The 18914-nt window shown below is 44.1% G+C and overlaps 1 protein-coding gene and 1 pseudogene across 2 annotated transcripts; both read right to left on the reverse strand.

Moving 5' to 3' along the window:
* Positions 1–1834: 1834 nt before the first annotated feature.
* LOC129635943 (serpin B3-like) lies at positions 1835–7776 on the reverse strand. 2 transcript variants are annotated; one of them, XM_055559193.1, is made up of 7 exons: positions 7564–7776; positions 6922–6978; positions 5506–5634; positions 5075–5192; positions 3760–3902; positions 3312–3404; positions 1835–2640 (listed from the first exon to the last, which is right to left on the reverse strand). In XM_055559193.1, exons 1-7 carry the CDS (start codon positions 7726–7728, stop codon positions 2233–2235), a joined length of 1113 nt encoding a protein of 370 aa, XP_055415168.1. In that variant the 5' UTR covers positions 7729–7776; the 3' UTR covers positions 1835–2232. The 2 variants fall into 2 exon arrangements, with proteins under 2 accessions (XP_055415168.1, XP_055415167.1); XM_055559192.1 differs by having other exon boundaries at positions 3312–3467.
* A 4360-nt stretch (positions 7777–12136) lies between these two features.
* LOC129635996 (serpin B3-like) lies at positions 12137–18309 on the reverse strand (annotated as a pseudogene).
* Between the last annotated feature and the right edge of the window lie 605 nt (positions 18310–18914).

Consider the following 18914-nt stretch of genomic DNA (forward strand, 5'->3'; position numbering starts at 1 on the left):
CCAATACAGTGTGTAGTATTCAATTAATATACAAACTTTGTGTTCTTAATCCGATCAAAATTTCTTCTCTTATGAAGGTGATTCCTCATTCATTTCATCTCTGGAAATGTTTAGTGATTCAACCTGCCAATAGCAAAGCTCAAGACTCGACGTTAGTCACACAACCAATGAATGTTTAGCGGTATACATCTTCGTCTTAAGTGAAATAGCACAGGGAAATTATGCTCTGATCCATCTCATTCAATAAAATACTAGCTCTCATATTTAATAATTGGCTATCACTTTTTGGTATTTTTTACTATCATTTCCTATGATCGCATTGTTCTAAGTGTTTCAAGGTCTCTTGTATTGAGAGGTAACTACATTTGTTGTCGATTAGTCGCTCGGTCGTGTCTGACTCTTTGCGACCCCATCAACTGTAGCCCACCAGGCTTCTCTGTCCATGGGATTCTCCAGGCAAGAACACTGGAGAGGGCAGCCAGTCCCTTCTCCAGGGGACCTTTCCAACCCAGGGATCAAGTCCATGTCTCCTGAATTGTCAGGAGGGTTCTTTACCACTGAGCCACCGGGGAAGCCCAGCTACATTTATCCATAGTGTAAAATTGTCATGTGAGTAGATTACATAGCATGCACTCATTCTTTTCAGTCTCTTGTTTGCACAGCACAGCGTGTAGGAGTTTAATGCATGTTGTCAGTAGTTTTTTCCTTTTCATCTCTAAGTACTGTTCTTGGGTTTGTATTTTCGTTCACCTGTTTTGTTCAGCTGTTAGACATTTGAGGTTTTGCCAGCTTTTTGGCCATTACAAATAAGGCTTCAGTGAACATTTGTGTGTTGGTCCTTTTGTGGTGGATGCATTCATATCTCTTAGGTAAAATCAGGATGTGGAATTACTGGTCTGGTAATAGTCTGGTCATGCTTTTAACCCTGTAAGAAAGTACTGATATGTGCCACTTGTATACTTGAGAAAGACTTTCTCTAGAAGTGCGTTGCTGAGCCAATGAGATATGTGGTTTTCTGGAGACATCACCCAGGTGGCAGCATAGGAGACCCCAGCGTCCCCTCCCTTAGAGATCAGCAGTGTGGCAGCTGTTCTTGACCAACACACGTCCCGACAGAGAAGCGAGAACATGTGATGAGGGTGTGAATACACTGTGATGAGGGTGTGAATACACTGTGATGAGGGTGTGAATACACTGTGATGACGGTGTGAATACAGTGTGATGAGGGTGTGAATACACTGTGATGAGGGTGTGAATGGTGCGTGAATGAGGAACGGTGTATGAAGAGCTGTACTTATTTACTGTATGATGTCAGGAGTTTTGAGGTGAGTATATATCTGTGAAACCATCATGCCAATCTGTGTAATAAACATATCACCTCCAAATGATTCCTCTTGCCCTGAGAAAAGTTATGTTTTGGGATATAAAATTTGTCAGTTCTTTGTTTTATGGGTTGGTGGACTTCAGGGTCATATGTCAGCCCTTCTTCTCACTGGATGCTCTCCCAGTCTTATCCCATCTCTGCCTTCAGCTACAATTACCATATTTCTCTCAGTAGCTCTAACATATGTATCATCTGTCTTACCTATTTAGAGACTCAGTTCACATCCCAAGTCTGAGTTCTAGATGCTTATATTTGGGCTCTTACATGGGTTACAGAGCCTTCCATGTTCTGACAGCAGTCTGCCTTTTTAACCTCATCATGCTGCACTATTTTGACTTCTATGTAGGATAACATCTTTCTATATGATCTTTTCCATGTGTGGGGGGTCACCTGCACTTAGTTGAAAAAAAAAGGATGAACAACAAATGACATGAACAAGCCATGGTTTTATTGATAACCCATTTCAGAAAATTAAAAAATTTAGACCTGTAAGGGTCCCACATACCACCTGAACTCAAGTAAATATGAATGTCTAGGTTTGAAAAGTAAAAATAACTTTTGAAATAGGAGCTATGATATTTCAAACTTAGTAGAAGATAGAGTATGGAAATAACTTTTTAAAATATAGTGAACACTTTGTCCAAGAAGGCGTTTTCATGGGGAACAGAGTAGGTTACATGTGTTTGTAGAAAGAGAGAGACAGACAAACATATTTTATCCAATACATAGTGAGTGGTGACTGTGAGGTTGGAAAGGAAAACGAATCCAAGGGCACCTGCTGCACCAGCATTCAAGCTCCGGGAACAGCTCTCTGAATGTCCCCGGGTGCGGCCGCTGCCCAAGGACGTCTAAGGGGAAGAGACTCGGCCGCAGAAGAGGATGCTGTTGGTCTTGATGTGCTTGATGAGGAACAGGAAAGGGTGATCGCAGCGGAAACTCTCTCGAAACGATAATGATGTGATAACAGCAACACCCACACCGGTAGCAGCCGCGGCCTCCGTGCCCTCCTCGGTCACCTCCACAAAGGACTTGTGGACGACCGTCGACACCACCAGATCACGTCTCCCGGTCATGCCCGAGAAGTTGGCCACCCTGTCATTGAAGGCGTCCACCATCCCCAGGGCTCGCAGTGTGGGCACGAGTTTGTAGCTCTCTTCCACTTTAAACCGAGGCAGGTATAAGTCCACTTCTTGCTTCCCCATATTCTGTGGGCTCGTCCATGCTATTAACTTCTCAGCAGTGAGCTGGTCTTCAAGCTGTAACAGTGGAAAAGGAACAACTGTCAGGATTCTCATGGTCATGGAGCCCACCTAACCTTGGATTGAAATGTCTGGAAAACCTTTATTTTAACAGTAAACGTGAATACAGGAGATTCAGTTTATTAGGTTTTCTCTGAGGAGGAAACAATAACAGTCCTGAATATATATCATATGATCAAATAAATGTTTTTATACATTTATAACTTTGCTCTTTTTATGTATGTATGTACACTATATATGCGTATATAGAAATGTCTATACACATGTGTAGATGTGTGTTATATAATCATGCACACAGAAATGAAACAACATGTGTTTCATGTGAAAGTCATGTCTGACTCTTTTTGTGACCCCATGGTCTGTATCCCTCCAGGCTCCTCTGTCCATGGGATTTCCCAGGCAGAAGTACTGGAGTGGGTTGTCATTTCCTCCTCCAGGGGATCTTCCTGACCCAGGGATTGAACCCATGTCTCCTGTGGCTCACACACTGCAGGCGGATTCTTTACCATTGAGCCACTGACATTTAAGATATTGATATTATTATTGTTATTATTTTTTTTTGTTCTATGCTGCCAGCCAGTATGTCCAATCTATGAGCAGCCCACACAAGCACTGAATCACGGGAAATGTGAGCAATGGCATGGAGCACTGTGAATACCAGGTTTTACCTCCTGCAGACCGTCTACTTCATTGGGCAGCAGCACCATCATGCTTAGCTCTTCGCCTTTGTACGGGATTTCCAGGATCTTGGCTTGCACGTCCTCCAGTGACACGAACTGGAAACTATCGGTTTGTTTCATCATCTGCACAGGTTTGCTTGTATCCTGCAATAAATTCATGTGCAAAAGAATGCCAAGTGAGCATTAGTCCAGAAAAAAGATATTATTATTGAGATACCAAACTCAGCCTCCTAAGAGATGATCTGGGAAATTTGTGTCTTAGAGATAAGAGTTTCTTCAAGGAATCCCAAGTAAATAAAGTTTAAAAAAAGGACAAGAAAACAATACTTGACAAATTCTATCTTCTATACACAGTCATATACTAATTACTATGTATTTAAATTTCACAGTGCATGTGTAGCTACACTTTGTTATATACAGAAATAACAGACGATACCTTATTCACCCAAAATTTTTCCTCTGTAGTACGTTCTTCCTTAAATTTCTGGTTCCACTGCCCTTTGAAATAGACGGCGTTCACCAGAACCAGAACAGTACACCTGTTGAGAGAGTCTTTGGGAAATAGGTCCTTGATTTTTTCTGCAAAGACAGAAAATCAAAGGTGTGTTATGAATGGCACGAGTGGTTTATCTGTCAGATGCTTTGAAAGTTACAAGTGATGGTTAAATATTCACACAAGTCAGCCCGTGAGGGACTCCATGCCCAGCGGTTCACCAGGTGAGGCTTTGCTCACGGCCCCAGCCTGATGGAGTCGCCCTCATGCAGACGCCCCTGCTCCTGAGTCTGTGTGTGTGGGGACATCAGTCATTTCACAAGGAATCCTGATGAGATTTCTGATATTTAAGATGCCATGATATTTCTATGATATTTAAGATGCCATGCTGTGCTAAGCCTCTTTAGTCTGTGAGCCCACGGACTGCAGCGCACCAGGCTCCTCTGTCCATCGGACTTTGTAGGCAAGAATACTGAAGTGGGATGCCGTGCCCTCCTTCAGGGGCTCTTCCTGACCCAAGAATTCTGGGTCATCAATTCTGACAATACCTTGTTCATCAGAACTGATGAACAGGTCATCAATTCTGAAGAAGTGATTTCAGCTGACCTTTACTGGTCCGTTTTCTTCCTTCCCTTTCCTCCCTTCCTGTTCCCTCAATAGCTCTGTCTCTTGTTTCCGTTCCCTGTCTTCTTCTTCATTCTGTACACTGAGTGGCTGTAGGTTAAGCCTATGTTTCGGAAGGGAGGTAGGATACGGTTCATGGGATGGAGACGTTGTCCAGCCCCTCCCTGGGTGGGGAGGACACTGTGACAATCCTGTGGGAGGGGGACGTGGGCCAGGAACCTTCTCCTGCAGGTGGTCATTTCTGCAAGAAGGATGGTTTAACGGAGAGCGGCTTGTTTCCCAGTTAAGAAAGCAAAAGTGGACTCTTCATATTCTCTCTTAGGGATTATAATCCGGAAGTTAAGCCTTTAATTTAAAGAACAACTTATGAATCAACCTGAAGCCTGAGCAGAGACTTGGGATCCACAAGACACTGTCTTCCAGGCTCAGCTGTGCCTGCAGGGGGCTGGTCCTGGGAGCACCCCCGACCGTTTCTCTCTGCACTGACGTGGACCGTCCACCCCCTGCAGGCCTGCACACCCTCTGCAATCTCGTCTCACCCCGCTCCTGACAGCCCAGTCAGGGTCCATCACTGTGTTCACACACAGCGGGGATTCAGCAGTGACTTTTAATGAGTGAGTCTCTCATAACCTACCATTGGTTTGGCTCTCCACCCAGGAATTAATCATCTTTCGACTTTCCTCTGCAGCATATTTAAAATCAGCAGATTCCACACTGGCTAGATAAAATTTCTGAACATTATCCATGTATTCCTATGACATGAGCAGGTAGAAAGCAGGAATGAAAAGTAATTTATCAGTAACTATGTAGGTATCCCCAAATTAAATTAAATGTGTTAAATCCTGATCAAGCAGAGTTCACAAGCCAATCCCTCGCCCCCCCTCACTGGTGTGCTATCAGCCTCTGGACACTCCAGTGGGTACAGTTGTGGTCGGGGAGCCCGGCGCCCCAGGAAGAAATGCCCCCGTGTGGGTCCCCAGGCTCTTCTGCTCCCTCCCCCCATTAGGAGTTTGGGCCCAAGGACCTGGGATGCAGACCAAAGGTGTGACAGACCAGGAAACTCACCTGGAGAAACCGAAACTCCTTTTCTCCATAGAGCCTGTTGGCGACACTCAGCTCATAGGCATCGGTGGATTTCTTTAATTCTGTCAGAAGCTTTTGAAAGTGATGATGAGCATTTCCTGGCTTTTCAACCTTCAAACACCAAAAAGTGAGCGCATTGGATTCTCTGTCAATGTAAACTCTACACCCCCAGGGGTCTGTTGGATCCCTGTCTGGAGGGGGGTATCCCCAGGGATGATGCTTGTGGTTATTTCCCCTAATTGGTGTGTTTTACCGGATATAGCCTTCCTGATCTTTATAGTCGGTCTCCTAGGCAATTCTTTCTTCCTGCTCAAACACATCCCACTCTTTTCTCTTTTGAACTACCCATGCAGCACCATTCCTCCACTGCACTGCATCTTAGCTGTCTGCAATGGTTAGGGTAAACTTCTCAGCTAAAGTTAAGCTTCTTGAGGGCCAGACCCCCAGTGGGTCTCTGACAGTCATCAGCTGTGTGAGAAAGTGAAACCTGTGTATTGTCCTAGGTTATGACGTCAAGCCCTGTTATACTCCTGGTGGGATTGTCTTCTAAGACCTGTTGGCTCTGCCCTACGGCTCTTCGTGCTGATGGCCGCACGTCTCAGTGTGGGAGCCGTGTGTGTCTGGGACACTGCCAGCAGCTGTACACCAGCATCTCGAAGTCTTTGGCTGGATTCACATGATGACAAGAGAGTGCAGAGGGCTAAGTAGCTTCTCCAAGGAGACAGAGCCAGGTTTTCAACCCAGGCTTGTCTCAGTCCAGAACCTTAACCTTGCTACCTGAGAGTTTTGGACTAGTCTATAAACAATAGCTCTCTGTTAATCACTTTCCATAATATATTTTGATGCCTACCAATTGGCTTCATAATATGAACTACCATCATGATTTAACATTATCCAATAATAATATTAATATTATGAGTTAATACAATGTAATGTTAGAAACATGTTATAAATAGTATAATTATTATTTTGCTATAATAACCATAATAAAATACGTAATATACATGAGAGTTTTCATTTTCCTGGCACTACTATTCTCTTTCACATGGATTTGCATGTATTGTAGCAGACATTTTATTATCCCCAGTTAACTGGGATGAAGTCACTGTGGCTCAGAGCAGTTGTATTCTCCACATTTGTCATTCCTGAACAACAGAGCGGGATTTGAAGCCCCTTTGGGTTTCCGAGCCCTTCCCGTGAAGCACATGCTACTCTCCTCTCAGGATAACAAAGACGTGAAGTACATATATGTAACGTGACATGAGCAACAACTCTGTCCGCTGGATTTCACTTGAGATGTCCCCTAGAAATGGACTCCCCACTTTGCCTGAAATTCCCAGTTTAAACTATTACCCTCTAGGATACGTGATCCTCTAAATCCGGTGCCCTGTGACTCACGTGATCTTTTGCAGCTCCTCCTCTTGTGTTCTCTGCGATTTTATTGAAGTGAAGGACCTGGAGGAGACAGATAGTGGGGCAAAGACATGTCACCCGATACATCTGTGTGCATCACAGCCGACCAAAAAGAAAGAAAAAGTCAGGAAGAAGAAAGGAAAGAAAATGCAAACCAAGTACCAAACCAGACAAAAACCCCCGAAGCATAAGGAACAAAGAAAAGAAGAAAGAAATATTCAGTGCAAACACTTGCTTCTTAAAAAACACAGTCTGTGTGTGGAAAACACAAAGCTGCTTGAGCGCTGTCCACTTTAAAGAACTGTGTCTCATTTTTCATTCATTGTTGAGGAAACATGTAAAGGTGTCCCCCGTGGCTTTTAGTCAGGGCCTCACTTCTACTGAAGTCTTCCATTAAAGCCTCACCTCTGGTTGTTGGGCAGTTGTAGGGGTTCATCCCAGCCCCCAGAGGAAGTCCAGGCACAGGAGGCAGGTGGGGAGCCCTGCCCCCATAACTCTGTGCCCACCCAGTCGTGGGGCTGCTTGAGCTTGCCGTGGGACCCGGGGACAGCCAGACCTGTGGTCATCCGCACACCAGCCAGCAGACAACCCATGCAAACCTGTGAGGGAAAGGCAGCTGCCACCTACCTTCTGCATTTGTGATGCGGTGTTTTCTCGGGCCCCTAAGTAAGTCATGGCTAAGGCTGACGAGATACTGAAAGGCGACAGGAAGATGTTTTCCTTCTCTGATTTTCTGATCTGGTGGAACAGATCGATTGCAAGGTGGATGATTGCTTCACCGAGGGAACTCATGGTGGCCGGATGTGGTCTGGAAGTCCTGGAAGAGCATCAGATGCAGTTTATAATCACTCTAGTGAAGGAAGGTAGTCTGTAGTGAGAATTTCTAAAAGAAGTGCCTTATGTGTGGGTTGTGGATTTCTGGCAACTACGATTTTTCCTTTGTATACATTTAGTAATTAGAAGACTTGAAATTAGGAATACTGGAGTGGGTTGCTATGCCTTCCTCCAGGGGATCTTCCCCACCCAGGGACTGAACCCACATCTCTTACAGCTCCTGGATTGGTAGACTTGTTCTTTACCACTAGGGCCACCTGGGAAGCCTTATTTATAGAAAACGTTTCTTAAATAAAATAGAAACTTTATGTTACACATTTCATGATTGAGAGATGTACCTGTATCCATCTCATAATTAGACGACTATTGAAATTAGTATTTAAAGACTGTTTTTCGAAGAAGTAATAGAGTATCTTTACTGTTTCTTCCTTACTGACTGTACAAGAGTGGGTAAAAAGTGCTTTATAACAGAGGTTTTGTTGTTGTTGTTCAGTTGCTAAGTTGTGTCCAACTCTTTGCACTCCATGGACAAGCTCCTCTGTCCTCCACTACCTCCCAGAGGTTGTTCAAATTCATATTCATTGAGTCCGTGATGCTGTATAAGCATCCCATCCACTGCTGCCCCCTTTTCTTTTTCCTTTCAATTTTTCCCAGCCTCCAGGTCTTTCCCAGTGAATTTATAACAGATTCAAAGGCAAAACTGATGTGGTAACATCCAGCAATCTCCCATCAGGTAACTCCGTGCCTTACTTGAAGGATCTGTGGATGCTGGACAGCCTACCCCTGATACACGTACTCCCGAAGGAACGTGGGTTTTCTTTTAGAAATAAGTAAATTACCTATGGATCAATCAGGAGAAAAAGTTCTTCTGTGGCAGAATATGTAAAATACCATCATACCCACATGAAACCTTTAACACACGCACGATAAGACATCACATTCATTTATTTTCAGAAAGGACTCCTGATTTAGGGCAGAGCTGCTGGAAGCACTTACCTGTGTTCCTGGAGGAAGCAGAGGTGGGCAGGCAGCCTGCAAGCCTGTGTGCCGGGCGCGCTCAGCCCTGAATATATACCTCTACCAGCCGCCGCCCGTGCCTCAAGGCAGCTGGTATTTCAAGATCAACTTCTGATTTCTTCACCAGTTATCTTCAACTTCATGAGGAAGAAGTCTTTATGAGTCAAGACAAGATTATTGACCAACTCCTGTAGGTCCTTCCCTTCTGCAGAAGAAATTGTGCCCTACCACCCGTGGCTCATGGGAAACGCATGCACGTGCCTCTCCGACACCTATGAGAGTACACTTGTGTGGCAGCTTCTTCACGTGCCCTGAGGAACTAGGCCCAGCCAGAAATAAGCCTTAAAAATCTTTCTTCTCTTGTTAATACATGTTGACTCATGTTTAAGACCACTTCTAACCCAAACAATCGAAACGCTGACATTTTTTAAGTTCTGAAAAGGCTGTTTCTTTTAAAATATTTTGTATACCCGGGAAAATAGCTCAATGTCTCAGCTGAAGAGAGATTGGCAAACCGTGTCAGCTGTAGGTGGAGACCAGGCGCGATGTGCCTCCCCTCAGGCTGGGCCCTGGCGCGGTCCTCCCCGTGACCCCATTGTCCTCGTGGTTAATCCCAGCTGTGCCCTGGTTGCTAAGCTCAGAGGGCAGCTCATGTTCCAGCAGACTCACTTGCTCTCAATGAGAAGAAGAACAGATACAAACAGGACCCATTTTAAGGGCAGTTTTCTAATGTTTTTGTATGAAGATTTCTCAGAAAAGTAAATAGCTTGAGCTCCAGAACTACAACATTTCTCCATCATCCTGATCTGCAGCACATCCACTTCCGATTCATGTCCAGAACAACAGAGTCAAATGTCTGTAAGAAAAAAAGAGGAAAACATGTGTTCTTTGAATGGCATGGCTGAGTCTCATCACTGGAGTCTCATCTCTTCAAGCATCTGGTGCTCCTGTAATAGAATAATAGTAACCACTGCTGACTATTCACTGAGGGGGTTTTCTATTCACCCATTTTCCTCTTTGGTACCTTGTTTAGGTCGGCGAGTTTGTTTTCCCCATTTCACAGATAACAGAAATGAGCCACAGAGTGACTGAACAGAAGCCCAGGTGGTGAATTGCCCAGGTGAGCTCTCCAGGCAGGTAGCTGGTTCGAGGAGGCTGCGTGTGTATCCAACTCTCCACGGGGAGGTGGAGACAGACTCTGGGCCTTTACTGGCAAATCTCCTTGTGTTTAGATGAAAAGAAGCTGCGTCTTCTGCCCTCTCAGTAGAGATCATGTTCTCCCACAAAATCCGAAGGCAGGGGAATGGGTCCCTAATTTCTCCTCCAAGGACCCCACAGTCATTAGGGAAGAAGGCAGGGTTTCAGATACTCTTTTAGGGTTGTGTAAAATTTAGCAATTTCAGTGTGGATGTATGTTTTAATTTCTTAGGCATATACTTAAGAATGAAATCGGTGGGTCATTGGTAAGTTTACACTTGACCGATGGGGTTGAATTTCACTCTATGATTGATTTAGAAGAACTACCAGACTGCCTTCCCCAGCAGCTGCACCATTTTACTTCCAGCAGCTTAGGAGAAAGTACGTGTGTGTGGGCTGCCAATGCTCTCCTCACCCTGGCACTCAGTACTGCCCTTGGTCCAAGTCTGCAGTGAATACACTGTGCTGAGGGTGTGAATACACTGTGCTGAGGGTGTGAATACACTGTGATGAGGGTGTGAATGGTGCGTGAATGAGGAACGGTGTATGAAGAGCTGTACTTATTTACTGTATGACGTCAGGAGTTCTGAGGTGAGTATGTATCTGTGAAACCATCATGCCAGTCTGTGTAGTAAACGTATCACCTCCAAATGACTCCTCTTGCCCTGAGAGGGCAGTGTTAGCGCAAGCTGTGCTGGTGGTCATTTTCTAGAAAATGAGTGTATCAGATTTGTATGTAGAAAATGAGTGTACCACATGTTCACCTTCAACTTACTCAATGCTATGGGCCAATAATATTTTAATAAAGATGGAAAAAATAAAATCGCAAGACTGTTTTCCTGAGTGGTTGCAGCTTTTGTATCCCTACCAGTGGTGTGGGAGAGTTCCGGTTGATCCACGTTTTCTCCACACAGGGTTTGACCAGTCTTTTAATTTTAGCTTTGTGCAATCCCATGGGGACAAGTTGGTGTCCTGTGGTGTCTGGTGTTGTGTTGTTTAGTCGCTACATCATGTCCAGCTCTTTTTTGAACCCAGGTCTCCTGCTTGGCAGTCAGATTCCTTATCACTGCACCACCAGGGAAGCCTGTCCTATGATATATATGCATCATATTCTTTATTAAGCATCTATTATCTTTATGTTTAAAGTCACATATTGATTTTTATTACTTTCTGTTCAAAAATACCTTTCTTCATGTATGTATAAAGAGCTGTATGTATTTAATATATGAACCTCATGAGTTCTGAGGTGAGTATGTATCTGTGAAACCATCATGCCAATCTAGGTAATAAACATATCACCTCCAAATGATTCCTCTTGCCCTGAGAAAAGTTATGTTTTGGGATATAAAATTTGTCAGTTATTTTCTTTATGGGTTGGTGGACTTCAGGGTCATATGTCAGCCCTGCTTCTCACTGGATGCTCTCCCAGACTTATCCCATCTCTGCCTTCAGCTACAATTACCATATTTCTCTCAGTAGCTCTAACATATGTATCATCTGTCTTACCTATTTAGAGACTCAGTTCACATCCCAAGTCTGAGTTCTAGATGCTTATATTTGGGCTCTTACATGGGTTACAGAGCCTTCCATGTTCTGACAGCAGTCTGCCTTTTTAACCTCATCATGCTGCACTATTTTGACTTCTATGTAGGATAACATCTTTCTATATGATCTTTTCCACGTGTGGGGGGGTCACCTGCACTTTGTTGAAAAAAAAGGATGAGCAAGAAATGATATGAACAAGCCATGGTTTTATTGATAACCCATTTCAGAAAATTAAAAAATTTAGACCTGTAAGGGTCCCACATACCACCTGAACTCAAGTAAATATGAATGTCTAGGTTTGAAAAGTAAAAATAACTTTTGAAATAGGAGCTATGATATTTCAAACTTAGTAGAAGATAGAGTATGGAAATAACTTTTTAAAATATAGTGAACACTTTGTCCAAGAAGGCGTTTTCATGGGGAATAGAGTAGGTTACATGTGTTTGTAGAAAGAGAGAGACAGACAAACATATTTTATCCAATACATAGTGAGTGGTGACTGTGAGGTTGGAAAGGAAAACGAATCCAAGGGCACCTGTGCACCAGCATTCAAGCTCCGGGAACAGCTCTCTGAATGTCCCCGAGTGTGGCCGCTGCCCAGGGACGTCTAAGGGGAAGAGACTCGGCCACCGAAGAGGATGCTGTTGGTCTTGATGTGCTTGATGAGGAACAGGAAAGGGTGATCGCAGTGGAAACTCTCTCGAAACGGTAATGATGTGATGACAGCATCACCCACACCGGTAGCAGCCGCGGCCTCCGTGCCCTCCTCGGTCACCTCCACAAAGGACTTGTGGACGACCTCTGACACCACCAGACCGCGTCTCCTGGACATGCCCGAGAAGTCGGCCACCCCATCACGGAAGGCGTCCACCATCCCCAGGGCTCGCAGTGTGGGCAGGAGGTCGTAGCTCTCTTCCACTTTAAACCGAGGCAGGTATAAGTCCACTTGTCTCTTCCCCATATTCTGTGGGCTCATCCATGCTATTAACTTCTCAGCAGTGAGCTGGTCTTCAAGCTGTAACAGTGGAAAAGGAACAACTGTCAGGATTCTCAGCGGTCATGGAGCCCACCTAACTTTGGATTGAATTGTCTGGAAAACAATTATCTTCACAGTAAACATGAATACAGGAGGTTCAGTTATATTATACATATAAACTCACTATACTATATACATATATTTATATATTGCATGTAATCTCGTGTATATAAGCTGAATATTTTGTAATATTTATATGATAAACTGAGCCTTCTGTATATATATGTATATATATCCATACATAACAGCAGAAGCATTAAATAAATTTATTTTGTAAAAGATAAACTATATATCTTCACTTCTTAAGTTGCCAGATCACTACATGTTTTATTTTCAAATAGTCTTGTCTTGTTAATGTCTTTTTGTGCATAGTTTTTGCATGATATAGTGTAGAACCCATTATTATTCCTTTTACTTGCTTGACCTCTTTGAAAACGTTTCCTGTATAGATATGTTTCTCTGATCAAGTTTAAACTGTTACATAATGCCACCATTAAGTAGAGATTCAGTGTGTGTGTTTACTTAATTAATGTTTTAGGCATCGTGTGTTAGTCCCTGAGCTACCGCACATATATTTTACGTGTGGCAAGTTCACTGCAAATTCAGCATCATTGGCTGTTACAGTAATTGCAGATGGCCATCTATGGAATGACTTTTATAGGCCGGATATTGTTATTGGTGTCTTTACAACTTATCTTGAACCCATATAACAATGCTAAAAGGAAGATTCACTTTTTTAAAAATTCCCAGCAATGAGGCTCCAAATAACTCTGAGAGAATACTTCTAAATAGAAAGTGAGCATCAAGATAGGTTGGTTTGTCTCCTGTCTATGAAGCATGTGACTCAGTCTGCAGAATGGAGCTCAGCATTGTTTTACTTTGTTTGATTTTGTTCATGAGTGAATTTTCGTATATTTTCCATGAGCCATCTACATTTGAGTCTTAGTTTCCCTGTCTTCAAATGAATAGACTGGAAGAGGTGAAGTTTTGATGGTTGCAAAATATTAACATGTGAGCCAAGCATATTATTTTTTGAAGTGACATTCTGGTTTTCTCAGAGTATTACTGGGGCCTGGGAAGTTGAGATTTTCTACATGTTCTTCCATATCACACTATAAGGTCTATTTTTTTGGAAAGTGACAGGATGCCAAGTTCGCCTTCATGATCTTCCATTAGACTCAACGGAGAGGAAAGGACACACTGCAGTCTCTTGCTCTCCTGGCACAGCACCAGCGTTCTGTGAGCCACCCGCACAGGCGCTGTGTTGCCGGCAACGTGAGCAGCAGCATGAAGCGCCACAGGCGCCAGGTTTTACCTCCTGCAGACCGTCTACTTCATTGGGCAGCAGCACCATCATGCTCAGCTCTTCGCCTTTGTACGGGATTTCCAGGATCTTGGCTTGCACGTCCTCCAGTGACACGAACTGGAAACTATTGGTTTGTTTCATCATCTGCACAGGTTTGCTTGTTTCCTGCAATAAATTCATGTGCAAAAGAATGCCAAGTGAGCATTAGTCCAGGAAAAAAGATAGTATTGAGATACCAAACTCAGCCTCCTAAGAGATGATCTGGGAAATTTGTGTCTTAGAGATGAGAGTTTCTTCAAGGAATCCCAAGTAAATAAAGTTTAAAAAAAGGACAAGAAAATAAGCCTTGACAAATTCTATCTTCTATATGCAGTTAAGTATTAATTACTATGCATTTAAATTTCACAGTGCATGTGTAGCTACACTTTGTTATATACAGAAATTACAGACAATACCTTGTTCACCCAAAATTTTTCCTCTGCAGTATGTTCTTCCCTAAATTTCTGGTTCCACTGCCCTTTGAAGTAGACGGCGTTCACCAGAACCAGAGCAGTAGAGCTGTCCAGAGAGTCTTTGGGAAATAGGTCCTTGATTCTTTCTGCAAAGACAGAAAATCAAAGGTCTGTCATGAAAGGCACAAGTGGTTTATCTGTCAGATGCTTTGAAAGTTACAAGTGATGGTTAAATAGTCACACAAGTCAGCCCATGAGGGACTCCATGCCCAGCGGTTCACCAGGTGAGGCTTTGCTCACGGCCCCAGCCTGATGGAGTCGCCCTCATGCAGACGCCCCTGCTCCTGAGTCTGTGTGTGTGGGGACATCAGTCATTTCACAAGGAATCCTGATGAACTGATTTCTGATATTTAAGATGCCATGATATTTCTATGATATTTAAGATGCCATGCTGTGCTAAGCCTCTTCAGTCTGTGAGTCCACGGCTGCAGCCCACCAGGCTCCTCTGTCCATGGGACTCTCTAGGCAAGAATACTGGAGTGGGTTGCCGTGCCCTCCTCCAGGGGCTCTTCCTGACCAAGAATTCTGGGTCATCAATTCTGACAATACCTTGTTCATCAGAACTGATGAACAGGTCATCAATTCTGAAGAAGTGATTTCAGCTGACCTTTACTGGTCCGTTTTCTTCCTTCCCTTTCCTCCCTTCCTGTTCCCTCAATAGCTTTGTCTCTTGTTTCCATTCCCTGTCTTCTTCTTCATTCTGTACACTGAGTTGCTGTAGGTTAAGCCTATGTTTCGGAAGGGAGGTAGGATACGGTTCATGGGATGGAGACGTTGTCCAGCCCCTCCCTGGGTGGGGAGGACACTGTGACAATCCTGTGGGAGGGGGACGTGGGCCAGGAACCTTCTCCTGCAGGTGGTCATTTCTGCAAGAAGGATGGTTTAACGGAGAGCGGCTTGTTTCCCAGTTAAGAAAGCAAAAGTGGACTCTTCATATTTTCTCTTAGGGATTATAATCCGGAAGTTAAGCCTTTAATTTAAAGAACAACTTATGAATCAACCTGAAGCCTGAGCAGAGACTTGGGATCCACAAGACACTGTCTTCCAGGCTCAGCTGTGCCTGCAGGGGGCTGGTCCTGGGAGCACCCCGGCCCATTTCTCTCCGCACTGTCGTGGACTGTCCACCCCCTGCAGGCCTCCCCACCCTCTGCAATCTTGTCTCACCCTGTTCCTAACAGTGCAGTCAGGTCCAGCACTGTATTCACACAGCGGGGATTCAGTAGTGACATTTAATGAGTGAATCTCTCATAACCTACCATTGGTTTGGCTTTCCCCCCAGGAATTAATCATTTTTCGACTTTCCTCTGCAGCGTTTTTAAAATCAGCAGATTCCACACTGGCTAGATAAAATTTCTGAACATTATCCATGTATTCCTATGAAATGAGCAGGACGAAAGCAGGAATGAAAAGTAATTTATCAGTAACTATGTGGGTATTCCCAAATTAAATTAAATGTGTTAAATTCTGATCAAGCAGAGGTCAGAGGCCAATCCCTAGCCCCGCCTCACTGGTGTGCTATCAGCCTCTGGACACTCCAGCAGGTGCGGTTGTGGTTGGGGAGCCCGGTGCCCCTGGGAGTAATGCCCCCATGTGGGTCCCCAGGCTCCTCTGCACCCTCCCCGCTGCCATCCATTAGGAGATGTGGCCTGTGGACCCGGGATGCACCCAAAGGTGTGACAGACCAGGAAACTCACCTGGAGAAACAGAAACTCCTTTTCTCCATAGAGCCTGTTGGCAACACTCAGCTCATAGGCATCGGTGGATTTCTTTAATTCTGTCAGAAGCTTTTGAAAGTGATGATGAACATTTCCTGGCTTTTCAACCTTCAAACACCAAAAAGTGAGCTCATTGGATACTCTGTCAATGTAAACTCTACACCTCCAGGGGTCTGTGGATACCTGTCTAGAGGGCGGTATCCCCAGGGATGATGATTGTTGTTATTTCCCCTAATTGGTGTGTTTTACTGGTATAGCCTTCCTGATCTTTATAGTCGGTCTCCTAGGCAATTCTTTCTTCCTGCTCAAACACATCCCACTCTTTTCTCTTTTGAACTACCCATGCAGCACCATTCCTCCACTGCACTGCATCTTAGCTGTCTGCAATGGTTAGGGTAAACTTCTCAGCTAAATATAAGCTTCTTGAGAGCCAGACCCACAGTGCGTCTCTGACAGTCATCAGCTGTGAAATCTGTGTATTGTCCTAGGTTATGACGTCAAGCCCTGTTATACTCCTGGTGGGATTGTCTTCTAAGACCTGTTGGCTCTGCCCTACGGCTCTTCGTGCTGATGGCCGCACGTCTCAGTGTGGGAGCCGTGTGTGTCTGGGACACTGCCAGCAGCTGTACACCAGCATCTCGAAGTCTTTGGCTGGATTCACATGATGACAAGAGAGTGCAGAGGGCTAAGTAGCTTCTCCAAGGAGACAGAGCCAGGTTTTCAACCCAGGCTTGTCTCAGTCCAGAACCTTAACCTTGCTACCTGAGAGTTTTGGACTAGTCTATAAACAATAGCTCTCTGTTAATCACTTTCCATAATATATTTTGATGCCTACCAATTGGTCTTCATAATATGAACTACCATCATGATTTAACATTATCCAATAATAATATTAATATTATGAGTTAATACTATGCAATGTTAGAAACATGTTATAAATAGTAGAATTATTACTTTGCTATAATAACCATAATAAAATACGTAATATACATCAGAGTTTTCATTCTCCTGGCACTGCTATTCTGTTTCACATGGATTTGCATGTATTGCAGCAGACATTTTATTATCCCCAGTTAACTGGGATGAAGTCACTGTGGCTCAGAGCAGTTGTATTCTCCACATTTGTCATTCCTGAACAACAGCGTGCAATTTGAAGCCCCTTTGGGTTTCCGAGCCCTTCCCGTGAAGCACATGCTACTCTCCTCTCAGGATAACAAAGACGTGAAGTACATATATGTAATGTGACATGAGCAACAACTCTGTCCGCTGGATTTCACTTGAGATGTCCCCTAAAAATGGACTTTCCCCACTTTGCCTGACATTCCCAGTTTAAACTATGACCCTCTAGGATACGTGATCCTCTAAATCTGGTGCCCTGTGACTCACGTGATCTCTTGCGGCTCCTCCTCTTGTGTTCTCTGGATTTTATTGAAGTGAAGGACCTGGAGGAGACAGAGAGCGGGGGCAAAGAAGTGTCACCCGATATATCTGTGTGCATCACAGCCGACCAAAAAGAAAGAAAAAAGTCAGGAAGAAGAAAGGAAAGAAAATGCAAACCAAGTACCAAACCAGACAAAAACCCCCGAAGCATAAGGAACAAAGAAAAGAAGAAAGAAATATTCAGTGCAAACACTTGCTTCTTAAAAAACACAGTCTGTGTGTGGAAAACACAAAGCTGCTTGAGCGCTGTCCACTTTAAAGAACTGTGTCTCGTTTTTCATTCATCGTTGAGGAAACATGTAAAGGTGTCCCCCGTGGCTTTTAGTCAGGGCCTCACTTCTACTGAAGTCTTCCATTAAAGCCTCACCTCTGGTTGTTGGGCAGTTGTAGGGGTTCATCCCAGCCCCCAGAGGAAGTCCAGGCACAGGAGGCAGGTGGGGAGCCCTGCCCCTATAACTCTGTGCCCACCCAGTCGTGGGGCTGCTTGAGCTTGCCGTGGGACCCGGGGACAGCCAGACCTGTGGTCATCCGCACACCAGCCAGCAGACAACCCATGCAAACCTGTGAGGGAAAGGCAGCTGCCACCTACCTTCTGCATTTGTGATGCGGTGTTTTCTCGGGCCCCTAAGTAAGTCATGGCTAAGGCTGACGAGATACTGAAAGGCGACAGGAAGATGTTTTCCTTCTCTGATTTTCTGATCTCGTGGAACAGATCAATTGCAAGGTGGATGATTGCTTCACCGAGGGAACTCATGGTGGCCGGATGTGGTCTGGAAGTCCTGGAAGAGCATCAGATGCAGTTTATAATCACTCTAGTGAAGGAAGGCTAGTCTGTCATGAGAATTTCTAAAAGAAATGCCTTATGTGTGGGTTGTGGATTTCTGGCAACTACGATTTTTCCTTTGTATACATTTAGTAATTAGAAGACTTGAAATTAGGAATACTGGAGTGGGTTGCTATGCCTTCCTCCAGGGGATCTTCCCCACCCAGGGACTGAACCCACATCTCTTACAGCTCCTGGATTGGTAGACTTGTTCTTTACCACTAGGGCCACCTGGGAAGCCTTATTTATAGAAAACGCTTCTTAAATATAATAGAAACTTTATGTTATACATTTCATGATTGAGAGATGTACCGGTATCCATCTCATAATTAGATGACTATTGAAATTAGTATTTAAAGAACATTTTTCGAAGAAGTAATAGAGTATCTTTACTGTTTCTTCCTTACTGACTGTACAAGAGTGGGTAAAAAGTGCTTTATAATAGAGGTAAAAAGCGAGAGAGTTCCAGAAAAACATCTATTTCTGCTTTATTTACTATGCCAAAGCCTTTGACTGTGTGGATCACAATAAACTGTGGAAAATTCTGAAAGAG

Source organism: Bubalus kerabau, chromosome 21 (genome assembly GCF_029407905.1).
Source record: "Bubalus kerabau isolate K-KA32 ecotype Philippines breed swamp buffalo chromosome 21, PCC_UOA_SB_1v2, whole genome shotgun sequence".
NCBI lineage: Eukaryota > Metazoa > Chordata > Mammalia > Artiodactyla > Bovidae > Bubalus > Bubalus kerabau.

What these genes read in the sequence shown, in the direction of transcription:
- LOC129635943 (XM_055559192.1), bottom strand. Translation starts at nt 7,728, where the DNA reads ATGAGTTCCCTCGGTGAAGCAATCATCCACCTTGCAATCGATCTGTTC. An exon ending in GAGGAGCTGCAAAAGATCAC is followed by an intron (nt 5,635 to 6,921) that starts GTGAGTCACAGG and finishes TGGTGTTTGAAG; the next exon opens with GTTGAAAAGCCAGGAAATGC. An exon ending in AAAAATTTTGGGTGAATAAG is followed by an intron (nt 3,468 to 3,759) that starts GTATCGTCTGTT and finishes AATTTATTGCAG; the next exon opens with GATACAAGCAAACCTGTGCA.